Genomic DNA, 16332 nt, shown 5'->3' with positions numbered 1-16332 from the left:
GGGATCCTTAAGAGGGAGGGGGAGCAGCCCCAAGTCGTGGTCCACATAGGCACCAACGATATAGGTAGGAAAAGGGATAGGGATGTAAGGCAGGAATTCAGGGTGCTAGGGTGGAAACATAGAGCTAGAACAAACAGTTATTATCTCTGGGTTGTTACCCGTGCCACGTGCTAGCAAGACGAGGAATAGGGAGAGAGAGCAGTTGAACACGTGGCTACAGGGATGGTGCAGGAGGGAGGGTTTCAGATACCTGGATAATTGGGGCTCATTCTAGGGTAGGTGGGACCTCTACAAACGGGATGGTCTGCACCTGGACCAGAGGGGTACCAATATCCTGGGGGGGAAATTTGCTAATGCTCTTCGGGAGGGTTTAAACTAATTCAGTAGGGGTTGGGAACCTGAATTGTAGCTCCAGCATACAGGAGGTTGGGAGTAGTGGGGTCATGAGTAAGGTTTCAAGGTTGCAGGAGTGTACCGGCAGGAGGGAAGGCAGTCTAAATAGTGGGCTTTATAGTGGTGGTGTCCTGTCTGGTGATTGGTTGTTCTGTGTCGTGTGTGTTCATTGGTTATCCTGTGTGTCAATCACTGCATGTCTGCATATCATGATATACATGAGTGGATATTAAGACAAGGCCAACAAGAGGTGAAGCCACATTGGATTTGGTACTGGGTAATGAACCAGGACAGGTGCGGGATTTGGAGGTAGGTCAGCACTTTGGTGATAGTGACCACAATTACGTTTACTTTTGGGATGGAAAGGGATAGGTATATACCGCAGGGCAAGAGTTATAGCTGGGGGAAAGGCAATTATGATGCGATGAGGCAAAACTTTGGATGCATAGGATGTGGAAGGAAACTGCAGGGGATGGGCACAATTGAAATGTGGAACTTGTTTAAGGAACAGCTACTGCGTGTCCTTGATAAGTATGTACCTGTCAGGTAGGGAGGAAGTGGTCGAGCGAGGGAACCATGGTTTACTAAAGTAGTTGAATCACTTGTCAAGAGGAAGAAGGAGGCTTATGTAAAGATGAGACGTGAAGGTTCAGTTAGGGCACTCAAGAGTTACAAGTTAGCAAGGAAGGACCTAAAGAGAGAGCTAAGAAGAGCCAGGAGGGGGCATGAGAAATCTTTGGCAGGTAGGATCAAGGATAACCCTACAGCTTTCTATAGGTATGTCAGGAATAAAAGAATGACTATGGTAAGAGTAGGGACAGTCAAGGACAGTAGTGGGAAGTTGTGCGTGGAGTCCGAGGAGGTAGGAGAGGCGCTAAATTAATATTTTTCGTCAGTATTCATGCAGGAAAAAGACAATGTTGTCGAGGAGAATACTGAGATACAGGCTACTAGACTAGAAGGGCTTGAGGTTCATACGGAGGAGGTGTTAGCAATTCTGGAAAGTGTGAAAATAGATAAGTCCCCTGGGCCGGATGGGATTTATCCTAGGATTCTCTGGGAAGCTAGGGAGGAGATTGCTGAGCCTTTGGCTTTGATCTTTAAGTCATCTTTGTCTACAGGAATAGTGCCAGAAGACTGGAGGATAGCAAATGTTGTCCCCTTGTTCAAGAAGGGGAGTAGAGATAACCCCGGTAACTATAGACCAGTGAGCCTTACTTCTGTTGTGGGAAAAGTCTTGGAAAGGTTTATAAGAGATAGGATGTATAATCATCTGGAAAGGAATAATTTGATTAGAGATAGTCAACACGGTTTTGTGAAGGGTAGGCCGTCGCTCACAAACCTTATCGAGTTCTTTGAGAAGGTGACCAAACAGGTGGACGAGGGTAAAGCAGTTGATGTGGTGTATATGGATTTTAGTAAAGCGTTTGATAAGGTTCCCCACGGTAGGCAATTGCAGAAAATACGGAGGCATGGGATTCAGGGTGATTTAGCAGTTTGGATCAGAAATTGGCTAGCTGAAAGAAGACAAAGGGTGGTGGTTGATGGGAAATGTTCAGCCTGGAGTCCAGTTACTAGTGGTGTACCACAAGGATCTGTTTTGGGGCCACTACTGTTTGTCATTTTTATAAATGACCTGGAGGAGGGCATAGAAGGATGGTTGAGTAAATTTGCAGATGACACTAAAGTCGGTGGAGTTGTGGACAGTGCGGAAGGATGTTACAAGTTACAGAGGGACATAGATAAGCTGCAGAGCTGGGCTGAGAGGTGGCAAATGGAGTTTAATGCAGAAAAGTGTGAGGTGATTCATTTTGGAAGGAATAACAGAAAGGCAGAGTACTGGGCTAATGGTAAGATTCTTGGTAGTGTGGATGAGCAGAGATATCTCGGTGTTCATGTACATAGATCCCTGAAAGTTGCCACCCAGATTGATAGGGTTGTTAAGAAGGCGTACGGTGTGTTCGCTTTTATTGGTAGAGGGATTGAGTTTCGGAGCCATGAGGTCATGTTGCAGCTGTACAAAACTCTGGTGTGGCCGCATTTGGAATATTGCGTGCAATTCTGGTCGCCGCATTATAGGAAGGATGTGGAAGCATTGGAAAGGGTGCAGAGGAGATTTACCAGGATGTTGCCTAGTGTGGAGGGAAGATCTTACGAGGGAAGACTGAGTGACTTGAGGCTGTTTTCGTTAGAGAGAAGGAGGTTAAGAGGTGACTTAACTGAGGCATACAAGATTATCAGAGGATTTGATAGGGTGGACAGTGAGAGCCTTTTTCCTCAGATGGTGATGTCTAGCACAAGGGGACATAGCTTTAAATTGAGGGGAGATAGATATAGGACAGATGTCAGAGGTAGGTTCTTTACTCAGAGAGTAGTAAGGGGGTGGAATGCCCTGCCTGCAACAGTATTGGACTCGCCAACATTAAGGGCATTTAAATGGTCATTGGATAAATATATGGATGTTAAGGGAATAGCGTAGATGGGATTTAGAGTGGTTTCACAGGTCGGCGCAACATCGAGGGCCGAAGGGCCTGTACTGCGCTGTAATGTTCTATGTTCAATAACATTGTTGATTCTGCCCCTGCCTGAACTCTTCGCCTGCTGAAATCCTCATTCACATTTTTGTTACCTCCGGACCTGACTGTCCTAACACATTCCTGGCGGAACCTCAGCATTCTAGAATCTATAAACTTGAGTCATCCAAATCTCTGCTTCTCTTGTGTGAATTCGCACCCAATACTTTTATCCTCCCCTTGCCTGTACTCATAGACCTAAATTGGCACCCAGTCAAGCAAAGCCCCAATTTTAAAATTCTCATGCTTGGTTTCAAATTCTTTCAAGGCCTGGCTCCTCCCTACCTCTCTAATGTCCTCCCCCCCCCCTAAAACCCTTCCCATTTGAGATATCTACACTCCTCTGATTCTGGTCTTCAATAGTAATAATCTTTATTATTGTCACAAGTAGGCTTACATTAACACTGCAATAAAGTTATTGTGAAAATCCCTTAGTCGCCAAACTCCGGCGCCTGTTCGGGTACACCGAGGGGGAATTCAGAATGTTCAAGTCGCCTAATAAGCATGTCTTTCGGGACTTGTGGGACGAAACCGGAGCACCCGGAGGAAACCCACACAGACACGGGGAGAACGTGCAGACTCCGCACAGACAGTGACCCAAGACGGGAATCGAACCCAGGTCCCTGCCGCTGTGAAGCAACAGTGCTAACCACTGTGCTACCGTGCCACCCTTGTGAGCATCCCGAATTTTAATCTCTCCACCATTGGCGGACATGACTTCAGCTGCCTCAGCCCTGAGATATGAAATTTCATCCATAAACCTTGCAGCCTCTCTATCTCACTTCCCTTAACAATGTTTGTTCATAGGATATGAGCATCACTGGCTAGGTCGTTTATTGCCCATTCCTAGAGAAAGTGGTGATGAGCTGCCTTCTTGAACCGCTGAAGTCCATATGTCAGAGGGAATGCCATTGAATGGTAATGCCATTGAATGTCAAAGGGAGATGGTTAGATTCTCCCAATTTGGAGATCATCTATGCCTGGCACTTGTGTGGCACATATGCTACTTGACACTTATCAGTCCAAGCCTGGATATTGTCCAGGTCTTGCTGCTTCTGGGTGCAGACTGCTTCAATATCCAAGGTATCGTGAATGTGCTGGACATTGTCAAATCATCAGCGAACATCTCCTTTACACTTTATAGAATACCAACATTGCAGGAAGAGGCCATTCAGCCTATCGAGTCTGCATCAACCCTGACTCGGCCACTCCCCCACCCTATCCCTGTAACCCCACCTAACCTACACAACTTTTGACACTAAGGGGCAATTTAGCATGGCCAATCTACCTAACCTGCACATCATTGGACTGTGGGAGGAAACCAGAGCACCTGGAGGAAACCCACACAGACAAGGGGATAAAACACAAGCGATCACCCAAAGTCAGATTTGAACGCAGGTCTCGGGCGCTGTGCGGCAGCAGTGCTAACCACTGTGGAGGGGAGGTCATTAATGAAGCATCTGATGATGGTGGGGCTAGGACACCAACTTGAGATAGTGAACTTGCACAAAGGAAGATGGCTGTGGTTGCTGGAGGCCAATCAACTCAATCCTAAGACATCTTTGCAGAAGTTCCTCAGGGTAGTGTCGTAGATGCATCCGTCTCCAGCTGTTTCACCTTCCCGCCACCACGTGGTCAGAAGTGGGTATGTTCGTGGATGGTATTTTCTGATGATTAAATAAAACCCAAAAGAATACCGTGTAATCTGAGACTCTTTGCATGTCACAAACACTGTGTTTTAAATATGCAGCTAATAAATAACAAATGGGTTTTCCTACCCTCTTGCCTCAAGGATAAGTTGCCATCAGGTCACACCCCAGCAGAATATCGCTGTTATGTCACATCATTTCATTATCCCTGTCTTATTTAGCGGAGAATCATCCAGCCTGCCTTGCTGTCAGACTTTAACATCATATCACCCTGTGGCCTTTGCCCCAAGTATCTCTAAGAACTTGCCCCTGTTCCAAACAGAACATTCACTACTTTCCGTCAAGCTTTCCAGGCACTTACTGCATCCACCAGGTTTGTAGGAGAACCCAGGAGGCAGGAGGAATCCTTGCTGGGCTGCTGCAGCTGCTAAGGTCCGCTGGTCTGGAGGAAACACCGGGATCATCAATGGAGGCAACTGACCTTGAACCTGCTGAATATTAGAAAGATAACGTCACAAAAAACAATTCTGCAGTCAGAAGAGAATGGACATTTAAAAAAAAAGAAATGGCATTGCGAATGAATGCATGCAGCACACAACACAACACCGCATGTCCCATATATGTGGTCAGATTTTCCCACATGTAATAAAGTGGATATGCTAGCTGTATGATTATGGGACTGCTATTGGGAACCCAAGAGGTTGGAGTGTAATTCCTACCAGTAAACTTGACATTAATAAATATTGAAGCTGTTGGGCCTTTTGTTAAAAACCCAACAGGGTCACTTGTATCTTTCAGGGCGGTAAACCTGTCACCCTGACCTGACCTGGTCTACATGTGACTTCAGGCTCATGCGATGAGACAGCAAGGAAATAAAAGCAGTTTTGAAAGACCATGGACTGGATTCTCCGTAGCCCGACGCCGAAATTGTGATGGACGATCGGGAGGAGAATGGATTCCGACTCCAGAATCAGGGCTGCCGCCGGTTAGACGCCGGTCCTCCATGCTCAGACCGGCGTCAGCGCGATGTGCGCTGCCCATCGTTCCAATGCCATGGGTGAGTCATCGGCTGGCCCACCCGCGATGCTCTGCCCCCGATGGGCCGGGTACCCGACGGCGCAGGCATGAACCCCGCATGTCGACTGCGGACAGTGTCCAGCGCCGTCACACTTGGTCGGGATGCATGCCGCTGGTCAAGGGGGGCTTCTGCTAGGGTTGGGGGACTGGTGGGGGATGGCCGGGGGTGGGTTGTGGGGTCACGGTTCGCAGGTTAGGGATAATGTATGGCCACGCCATATTTCACAACGCGACCAGTGCAGGCCGTCAGCCGTGCACATGCGCGGCCCGGGACCTGGCCATTCTCTGGCCATTTTCAGCGCGATCCGCAGGAGTTTCACGCAGCTCCAGTGCTAGCCCTTCACCGGTACTGGAATCGGTGAAGGGTGCGCACCGATTTTCCTGACATCAACCTCCGCTCACACCGACACTTAGCCTCAGAAGCGGAGAATCCAGCCCCTTGCTTTTATATAGCACCTTTCCCACCACAGCACATTGAGATCACATTACAGCCAATTAATCACTTTTGAAAAGTAGCCATTGTAGGGAAACCCAGGAATCAAAAAGGCACACAGCAAATCATCACACACAACAATGAGAAAATTCAAATAATTTGTATTCTTGATGTTAGATGAGACCAGGGAGAACTCCCCTGTCATAATATACACATCAGTATATAATGGTACAGAGACACACACTGACTGACACACTGCAAGACCAATCAACACACACAACACAGCAGCCAATCGCCAGTTAGGGCACGCTCACTATAAAGCCAGAGGGCACTAGTTTTCCCACTTTTTCGGGATGCAGCCTCTGAGACAGACAGAGCCCGCAGTCAGTAGCACAAACATCTACCATGTGCTAGCAGTATAGGTTGGTCAGGTTAGGCATAAGTCTTCAGTCAATCTAACATAGTGTCGACCCACAGTGCAAGTATGTTTAACAGCTCATAGTTAAATAAAATAGAGTTGTACTTCTACAAGTGTTGGTAGCCTGTCTATGTTACTGCTAAGGTAAACACAGTCTCCACAGATCCAGAGTACCCAACACATTATCCCCTTGCTCTTCTTCCCATAGACTCATTTAAGACAGGGATTAGGAAAGGTTTTTTTTCTCTCAAATGGTTGTAAGCCTTTAGGACTCGCCTCCCCAAAAGGTGCTGGAGGCAGATCTTTGAAAATATTTGAGGCAGAAGTAGATAGATTCTTGATAAGCAAGGGGGTGAAAGGGTATCGGAGGAGGCTGGAATGTGAAGTTGAGGTTAAAATTAGATGTGATCTTAATGAATGGAGGAGCAGGCTCGAGGGGCCGAGTGGCCTACTCCTGCTCATAATTCACATGTTTGTGTCTAGGATACACAAATTCACTTCATAAATAGTCTTTTAAAGCTCAAATGTCATCGAATGATACTGAAAAGTACTGTGGCATCCAATAAGAAACAGCCAAATAGGTCAAAAATAAAATTGTTGTGTCTTGTCTTTAATCCTAGACATTTGAATATATGTCCAAGGCAGTGCAATAATGATAACTATTTTTAGCAAATGGTGTTTAGTTACTTTTGTTATCATTCAGTTTGGGCACCCTATTTGTTGGAAATAGAAGATTTTCCACTTTATTCACCTGTAATGATGCTCAAATAGCTTAGTTATACTATGCTCACATACAGAACAAAGTTTCTTATAAACTACAGCAAACTACTGATGTAAATCTGAAATGAAGACAGAAAATGCTGGAAATTCTCAGCAGTTCTCAGCAATGCTGGAAACTCTCAGAGGGGCTGGTTTAGCACAGGGCTAAATCGCTGGCTTTGAAAGCAGACCAAGGCAGGCCAGCAGCACGGTTCGATTTCCGTACCAGCCTCCCCGAACAGGCGCCGGAATGTGGCGACTAGGGGCTTTTTGCAGTAACTTAATTGAAGCATACTTGTGATTTTTATTTTCATTTTAATTTTTCATTCAGTTCAGACCGTACTGTGGGGTGAGAGACAGGGGTTGGATTCTTCCGCCCTGCGCGGCACAAGAACGCCACGGGCGAGATGCCGACAATGGAAAATTCCACTGACCTCGGGCGGGGTTCTCCGGTCACCAAACGAACGCGGCCGGCGAATCCCACCCAGAGTTAACGTTTCAATGGCCTTTCATTACAATGCACCTGCCCTGGTGCAATGTCATTTGCCTGAAATGTGAACACTTGTTGCTCTCTCCACAGATGGCACCTAGCCTGCTGACTATTCTCCAGGGCCAGAGGTTCAGGTATAAAGTTCAGGCGCAGGACCGACCCGGAAGCGAGCAAAATCACCTGGGAATACATCGGATCGGGTCCTTGCGCAATATTCCACTCAGCGGGCACATGCATGAGTTGGAGGCGTGCCCGCCAATGATCTAGAACTTAATTTAAATTAATTAAACACCAATTGACTGAGATTTTTACACTGCCCTTCTGCATTTACAATTGACAGGAGGGCTGATTGGCCAGGTGGCCTTTACGTTTAAGCTGTTACCTCGATTCAGGGCTGGATGAAAGGTCAGACCGCAAACAATAATAATAATAATCTTTATTATTGTCACAAGTGGGCTGACATTAACACTGCAATGACGTTACTGTGAAAATCCCCCAGTCACAACATTCCGCCTGTTCGGGTACCCTGAGGGAGAATTCAGAATGTCCAATTCACCTAACAAGCACGTCTTTCGGGACTTGTAGGAAGAAACTGGAGCACCCGGAGGAAAACCACGCATACACAGGGAGAACATGCAGACTCCACACAGGCAGTGACCCGAACTGGGAATCGAACGTGGGACCCTGGCGCTGTGAAGCAACAGTGCTGGCCACTGTGCTACTATGCCGCCCATGTGAACAAATGTGTCTGGGGACTGAAGTCCACATACGATTGTGCAGCCTGGACACTGATGGCATAGCTTTAGCATCAATATTTATTTTGTCCCAGTCAGCAGTTCTCTGAGGGAGCACATTGGAAATGCCAGGCGGCACCCACCCTCTTCCTGCCCTTACTGGCAGCACTCAGCCTTTCACAGAGTGTGTTTCACAGTGGATGGCCGTTAATTGGCCAGCCAGCATGAAATCTTACTCCGAGGTCGACTGTTGTCGGGAACATGGTGGGCGCCTGCTTCTGTGTCTGCTGAGTGCGTGCATCCAATGGGCGGGAAATTCAGGGCCTGCATTTTCTGATTTTATTCCCGCTGAACAAGTCTGGCAATGTACTTTAATTCAACTGCACGATGTGCAAACATTTCCCTCTCCCATCCTGGCAATTCAAAATGCTATTCAGAGTAATGCGGCCACATTGGTGATAAATAGTGCAGGGCAATACCAATCAGAAAGTGGGCCGTGACAGTGTAAACTCATTTCACACCAGGACGAGATTCTCTGGCCTTCTCTGTGGCATTTTTCTGGACGGCGGAGAGGCGGCCTGCCATTGGCCGGCAGCGGGGTCTGCTGGTTCCACCACTGTCAACCGCATTTCCCATTGAACCCAGCCCTCGCCGCTGGAAAACCCGCAACAGGATGCGCCGTCAATGGGACCAGAAGATCCCACCATTGTGAAGAGCCAGAAGATTTTGCCCCTGAACTCCAAAGCAAACAGAATGGGAACACTCCTCCCATAGACATAAGGGGCTGGATTTTCCATTTCTGAGTCTAAGTGCAGACGATCTGTGGTGTTTTATGTGAAAGAAATCGGCGGCACCCCCTCACCGATTCTGCGATCGGTGAGGGGCCAGCAGCCGCGCCACGAAAAACTCCTGGCTCCCACGATATAAATGGCCGGGAAATGGTCGGAGAATGGCCGGGTCCATGGCCGCGCATGCGAACAGCGACGCCCTGCAGCGGTTGCAACATAAAACATGGCACCGGCCATGCGCAAACCCGACCTGCCATATAGTGCCCCTATGGCTGCCAACTCACCACCACTCCCCCCCCCCCCCCCATCCCTCGTGGAAGCCCCCCACCCCCCCCCCCCCCCACCCCCCCCCGGCCAGCAGCAAGGCTCCCACCTAACTGTAGACACAGTCCACAGCTGCCAGCCGGATTCCCGTCCGCTGAGAGCACACGTCAACCGCGCGGTCGGGAACTCGGCCCATCGGGGGCTGAGCATAGGGGGGAAGGCCTTCAGGTGACACACTGAGGCTCTCCCAACGGCCTGTGACGCGCGGCACAATTATGCCATTTTGGGAGAGGCGGAGCATACAAAATCTGCATCAAACAGACGGTTTCCCCAATTTCACCATCAAAAGTGTGTCTTCGCCCAATCACTGATTACGAAATCGGCTTTGGGGAACACAGAATCTCACCCAAGCCTTTACGAATCGAGTGCCCAGACGTGAAAGCTCTGCCCAGTAATTCAAATGTACTATTAATTGCCTGCTTCTTTTAGTTGTGACTTGACCACACTACATCCTCTCCCATCTTCTCGTAATTTTTTAAAAACTTTTCCAATTAAGGGGTAATTTAGTGTGGCCAATCCACCTACCCTGCACATCTTTGGGTTGTGGGGGTGAGGCCCACGCAGAAACGGGGAGAATGTGCAAACTCCGCACAGACAGTGACCCAGGGCCGGGATCAAACCTGGGGGATCAGCACCTCCTCTGGTAAATTCTTACTGGAAAAAAGGACGGAGTTGAATTTTTAAAAAAATATTTTTATTCTCTTCCTTTTTCACATTTTCTCCCAAATTTACACCCACCAACAATAAAAAATAATCAGTAACAAATATGTCAATCCTCATATCAATAACAATGATCCCATCCTCCCACCAAACGCCAAACATTAGCCTGCATGTTCACACAAACAAATGACAAAAAGGAATTAGGGATCACCCATAGTTGCCATTAACACACACCCACCCTCTCTCCCCAACCCTCCCCCCCACACGCCCCAACTAAGGTTCAATGTTATCCAGTTCTTGAAAGTGCATAATGAATAATGCCCATGAATTGTAGAATCCTTTCAGGATCCGCCTTCGGGCGATCAATGAGGTGAAGGCTACAACATCTGCCTCCGCACCCGTTTCCAACTCTGACTGGTCCGACATCCCGAATATGGCCTCCCGGGGTCCCGGGTCCAATTTCACGTGCACCACTTTAGAAATTACCCTAAAAACCACCTTCCAGTAATCCTCTAGCTTTGGAGAGGACCAAAACATATAAACGTGATTAGCCGGCGCCCCCCCCTCCCCCGACCCCGCAACATTCACACACATCTTCTACTCCTTCAAAGAATCGGCATCGGCTCATCCTCGCCCTCGTGAGGTGTGCTCTGTATACCACCTTCAGCTGTATCAGCCCCAACCTCGCGCACAAGGTGGAGGCATTCACTCCCCGGAGCACCTCACACCAGAACCCCTCCTCCATATCCTCTCCCAACTCTTCCTCTCACTTTGCGTTGTCACGCAGAATCGCCGAGCAGAAACTTATAGCCAAGTTCCGCACGCATGAGTGCGGTCTCAACCGGGACCTTGGATTCATGTCGCATCACATTCATCCCCCACCATCTGGCTTTGGCTTGCAAAATCCTACCAACTGTCCTGGTTTGAGACAATTCATACCTCTTTAATCTGGGGTTACCCCTATCTCTGGATCTGTAAAGATTTAATTACCTGCAAATGCTCGCATTCTAAGCATTGTCTGGCATTTTTGAATTTGTTTATATATATGTTTCTGGAACATACCACTTCATTCACCTGAGGAAGGAGCAGTGCTCCGAAAGCTGGTGTTTGAAACAAACATGTTGGACTTTAACCTGGTGTTGTAAGACTTCTTACTGTGCTCACCCCAATCCAACGCCGGCATCTCCACATTATGGAATGGCAGCACCCCTACCCCTGCCCCCACCCCCCGGCCGAGACAACACAAAATACTCACACTTGTCTAGATTTAATTTGTACCCCGAGAAAGACCCAAACACTCGAAGCAGCTCCAATATTCCCCTTATCGAAACCCTCTGTTTCGACACGTATAACAGCAAGTCATCGGCATACAAGGACACCGAAAGCTCTATTCCCCCCTCCCCCCTCCCCCCCACGCACTATTCCTTTCCATACCCCTGAACTTCTTAATGTGATGGCCAACGGCTCAATCACGAGTGCAAACAGCAGGGGGGACATAGGACATCCCCGCCTAGTCCCACGGTGGAGAGAAACGTATCTCGAGCTGATGTTATTTGTGCGGACACTCGCCCCCAGCTCCTTATATAGCAGCTTTACCCAGTTCACAAATCTTGGGCCAATCCCAAACCACTCCAGAACTGCCATCAAGTACCCCCATTCTACCCAGTCAAACGCCTTCTCAGCATCCAATGCCACATCCACCTCTGTTTCCTTCCCCTCTGCCGGTGCGATAACGACATTCAATACCCTTCTAACATTTGAAAAGAGCTCCCTCCCTCTCACGAACCCCATCCGATCTTCACCTATCACATTCGGGAGGCACTCCTCCAGCCTACCCATCAGTACCTTCGCCAATACTTTTGCATCCACGTTCAGAAGTGATTTGGGCCTCGACGACCCACACTCCGTCGGATCGTTATCTTTATTTAGCAACAGGGAAATCGATGCCTGCCCCAAAGTTTGTGGCAACACCCCCTTCCCTATCACCTCCTCAAACATCCCCACCATCAGGGGTGCCAGCTTATCCTTGAATTTTTTATAATATTCCACCGGAAGCCCATCCGGCCCTGCCACCTTCCCTGACTGCATCCTCCCAATTGCATCCTTTATCTCCTGCTCCACTATCGCTCCTTCTAATGTAGCCCTGTCCCCCTCCCCTCACCTCGGGTACTCCAACCCATCTAGAAATTCCTGCATCTCACGGTCTCCCCAGGTGGCTCTGACCTGTACAACCTCTCCTAAAATTCCTCAAAAACCTTGTTAATTAGATCCAGAGCCACCACCAACTTCCCTGCCCTATCCCTCACATGAACAGTTTCCCTTACCGCTGCCTCCCTCCGGAGCTGACCTCTATGTTCGTAAACTGCACCCCTTGCTCGTCTCAGTTGGCGCAACGCCTTCCTGGTAGATAGTTGGTCAAAGCTCGCCTGTAGTTCCTTCCTCTTCTCCAGCTTCGCTGGGTCCCCATCTTCTGCATAACTCCTATCTACCTCCAACATCTCATCTATTACCCTCTGCCACTCCAACCTCCTCTTTGTTCACCCTGGCCTTAAACAAAATCACCTCACCCCTCACTGCCTTTAGAGCCTCCCAAACAACTGCCTCCGACACCTCACCCGTACAGTTGAAACCTATATATTCCTCAATTACCTTTTCAATTTTGTCACAGAACCCTTAGTCCCCCAAAAGTCCCACATCTAATTTCCACCCCGGCCTCTGCGCTACCCCCTTCTCCAGCACCATATCCACCCAATGTGGTACATGATCTGACACTGCAATTGCCAAGTATTCCGGCCCCTTAACCCCAGCCAGCAAAGCCTTCCCCACCATGGAAAAGTCGATTTGCGAGTATACCTTATGGACTGCTGAGAAAAATGAGTACTCCCTTTCGCTCAGGTGCAGAAACCTCCAAGGGTTCCCCCCCTCCCATTTCCACCATTAGCCCAGCCAACGCCTTTGCAACCCCCCCTCCCCCCACTGATGTGAGCAGCGAGCTCGGCCGTGACCTGTCCAACCTTGGCTCCTGCACCAAGTTCCAGTCCCCCCCCCCCCCCCCCCCCCACATCACTATCAGTTCGTGTGTGTCCAAGTCGGGAAGGACCCAAACACCTTCTTTGCGAATCCCACATCAGCCCTGGGGCTGTACACACTTAACAGCGCCACTAATCTCCCCTCCAGCCTGTCACAATCACATATCTACTCCCCTGATTTGCCACCACCTTCTCCATCTGGAAGCGTTCTCTTTTGCTGACCATTACCACTACCTCTCGAGCCTTTCTGTCAAATCCAGAGTGAAACACCTGACTAACTCAGCCCTCTCTTAGTCTAACCTGGTCCTTCACCCTCAAGTGAGTCTCCTGCAGCAATGCTACATCGGCTTTCAAACTTTTAAGATGCGCAAGCACCCTTGACCTCTTGATCGGACCTCCTAACCCCCTCGCGTTCCACATGACCATCCTAACTGGAAGGTCTCTCACACCCCCGCCCACCCTTTTTATCCGCTATCATCATACCACCGGCCCCTCCCCATGAGCCTGACCCGCCCCTATCCATTATTGATGGAGTTGAATTTGTTCAGTTTTTCAAGAGTTTCTGCAAAGCCTCTGCTAAGATTATTGCTGCCGCTCTGTATAATTCCGCAACAGAAAAAAACAACCCCAAAGACGTTGATTATAGTCTACCAGAAGTGCCCTGGAGGATTTCAAACCTCCTGAATCCTTTACCCTGGTCAGTAAATGTTTCAATGATTCAAGCGATTGTTTGCTCATGTTGGGTTTTCATGATTGAAACCAGTATTTTTTTCCGACATTCTCCGCCACTCCTCACTAATAATATAAAATTGTAGTTAAATGCATATTTTGAATGCACAAAAATATGCCTTCAGTACTACCACTGAAATCAAGCCTCCCATCTACAGACAATATCCCTATTATATAAATGCGTCCTCACCTATCTTCACTCTCTCAGAAAAAAATTATTATTTATAGTGATGGGAATGTTCAGAATGTAAATGACACGTTAGTGCGGTGAGAGTGGAAGGCAATTATCCGAAGGTTGGGTTAAGCGCTATTATTGAGCCCGTGTGGGTGGAGCCATGTTTGCCTTGTTACATGATACCTGACCGAGGCACACTCGCACACTGCAACAAACAAAACAATTTCTCATTCCTGGTGCTGTGACTATTTACCAAAATCTTAAAGGGGTCTTTAAGATTAGAAAAGGGTTCATTTGAGACTTTGTGTCCATTTGTAAAGGAAACAAAAAACCAAGGGGCCATAAAATAAAAATAGTCACGAATAAATCTAATTTAGGATTCAGAATCAACTTCTTTATCCATAGCATGGTTAAGGTGTTGAATTTAGTGCCAAGACGTAGTTGAGGCAAATAGCATAGATGTATTCAAGGGGACGTTGGATAAACACAAGAGGGAGAAGGGAATAGGAGGATATGCTGATCCAATGAGTAAGGTGGGATTAAGCACGTGTGCAGTACGAGGGGAGGCAGTGGTGTAATGGCATTGTTGTTGGACTAGTGACCCAGAGTAATGTGTTGGGGACTGGGCTCGAACCCCGCCATAGCAGATGATTTAATTTGATTTAAAATCTGGGGCAGCATGGTGGCACAGTGGTTAGCAATGCTGCCTCACGACGCCGAGGTCCCAGGTTCGATCCCGGCTCTGGGTCACTGTCCGTGTGGAGTTTGCACGTTCTTCCCGTGTTTGCATGAGTTTCACCCCCAGAACCCAAAGATGTGCAGGGCAGGTGGATTGTCCACACTAAATTGCCCCTTAATTGGAAAAATTAATTGGGTACTCTAAATTTATTTTATTTTTTAAATTTGATTAAAAATCTGGAATTAAAAGTCACTTTTATCTCCAGAACCTTGTCATAAAACCCCATCTGGTTCACGCATGTCCTTTAGGGAAGGAAATCTGCCATCCTTACCCGGTCTGGCCTACATGTGACTCCAGATCCACAGCAATGTGGTTGACTTTTAAATGCCCTCAGAGATGGGCAATAAATGCTGTCCCAGCCAGCGATGCCCACATCCCATGAACGAACAAAAAAATATATTGGTATGGGCTAGTTGGGTTGAATGGCCTGTTTGGGTGCAGGACATTCTATGTTATCAGGTTGTGACTGGCTCTTTTTTGTCACATGTGTGTGTGTGTGTGTGTGTGTGTGTGTGTGGGAGGGGGGGGGGGGGGGGGGAGTCACATTAGGCTGCTCCATTGAATACAGACAAGATAAAAATCAGAGGCTGGATCTCCTGAGGAAAAATTATTCTTTCTCCCCTTCAAGTCTCCATTACCTCTTCACAAAGCTCAACTGTGTTGTCTTTCAAGCAGAGGCACACGGACTATATTTGGATTACGGATAATCTCAAATAAAATAAAACAAACAGCTGTGCAGAATATTTTACACAGGCGAGATCGGCAGGAAGCCCCAGAACTTCTAAAGGTTCTGGAGATAAAAGTGACTTTGCCAAGCATGAAGACTCAGAAAAACGCATTGAAAACAGAGTGACAGATGGTTCCTACCAGGGACTGCGCTGCCAAGAAAAAAAAAATTACAGAAAAAAAAAGTGATGTTATTGAAAATGACTAGAAAGTTCTCAGATGAATTCAACATTCCCATCCCTTTGCAAGTGCTAGTCTGCCTTAAGGGCTAATAAAGAAAAAACATAACCTGTCAATACAGAGATTACAATGTAACACAAGTCAGCACTTGATCCTGACTGTATACTCAACAGGGAGTACAGCATCTCAGAGAAGCATTTGCTAACAGACCCACCAGGAAAATTCCCTTTTGGACTAGAGAAGTTGTCAGATTATACCACCCAAGGTCATTTGACTTTAGCGAATAAAATGTGTGAGTTAAGGCATGGTGTTTGCTGCTGAACTTTGCTCAAAATCTTGGCAGCTGGGGTAAGTGGGTTCGGTGCGGGCAAGATACGGATTTGATTTGTTGCAATGCTGGCTAAACCCCTTGATCGCAACGCATTGGTGATATTTTTTTAAAGGCACTGCTTCCGC

At 47.8% G+C, this 16332-nt stretch overlaps 1 protein-coding gene across 10 annotated transcripts in view; it reads right to left on the bottom strand.

Annotated features, from left to right (window-relative positions):
- sox5 (SRY-box transcription factor 5) overlaps positions 1 to 16332 on the bottom strand; it is a 471378-nt gene that overhangs the window by 157808 nt on the left and 297238 nt on the right. For 9 of the 10 annotated variants that reach the window (XM_038811022.1, XM_038811020.1, XM_038811026.1 and 6 more), the window contains one exon: positions 4977 to 5106. In XM_038811022.1, coding sequence (XP_038666950.1) covers positions 4977 to 5106 — 130 coding nt within the window. The remainder of the gene's footprint in view (positions 1 to 4976; positions 5107 to 16332) is intronic. The other variant, XM_038811021.1, reaches the window with a different exon arrangement.

Source organism: Scyliorhinus canicula, chromosome 11, assembly GCF_902713615.1.
Source record: "Scyliorhinus canicula chromosome 11, sScyCan1.1, whole genome shotgun sequence".
NCBI lineage: Eukaryota > Metazoa > Chordata > Chondrichthyes > Carcharhiniformes > Scyliorhinidae > Scyliorhinus > Scyliorhinus canicula.
The sequence above is the reverse complement of the archived record's forward strand: the minus strand, read 5'-3'. Positions and strand labels throughout refer to the sequence as shown.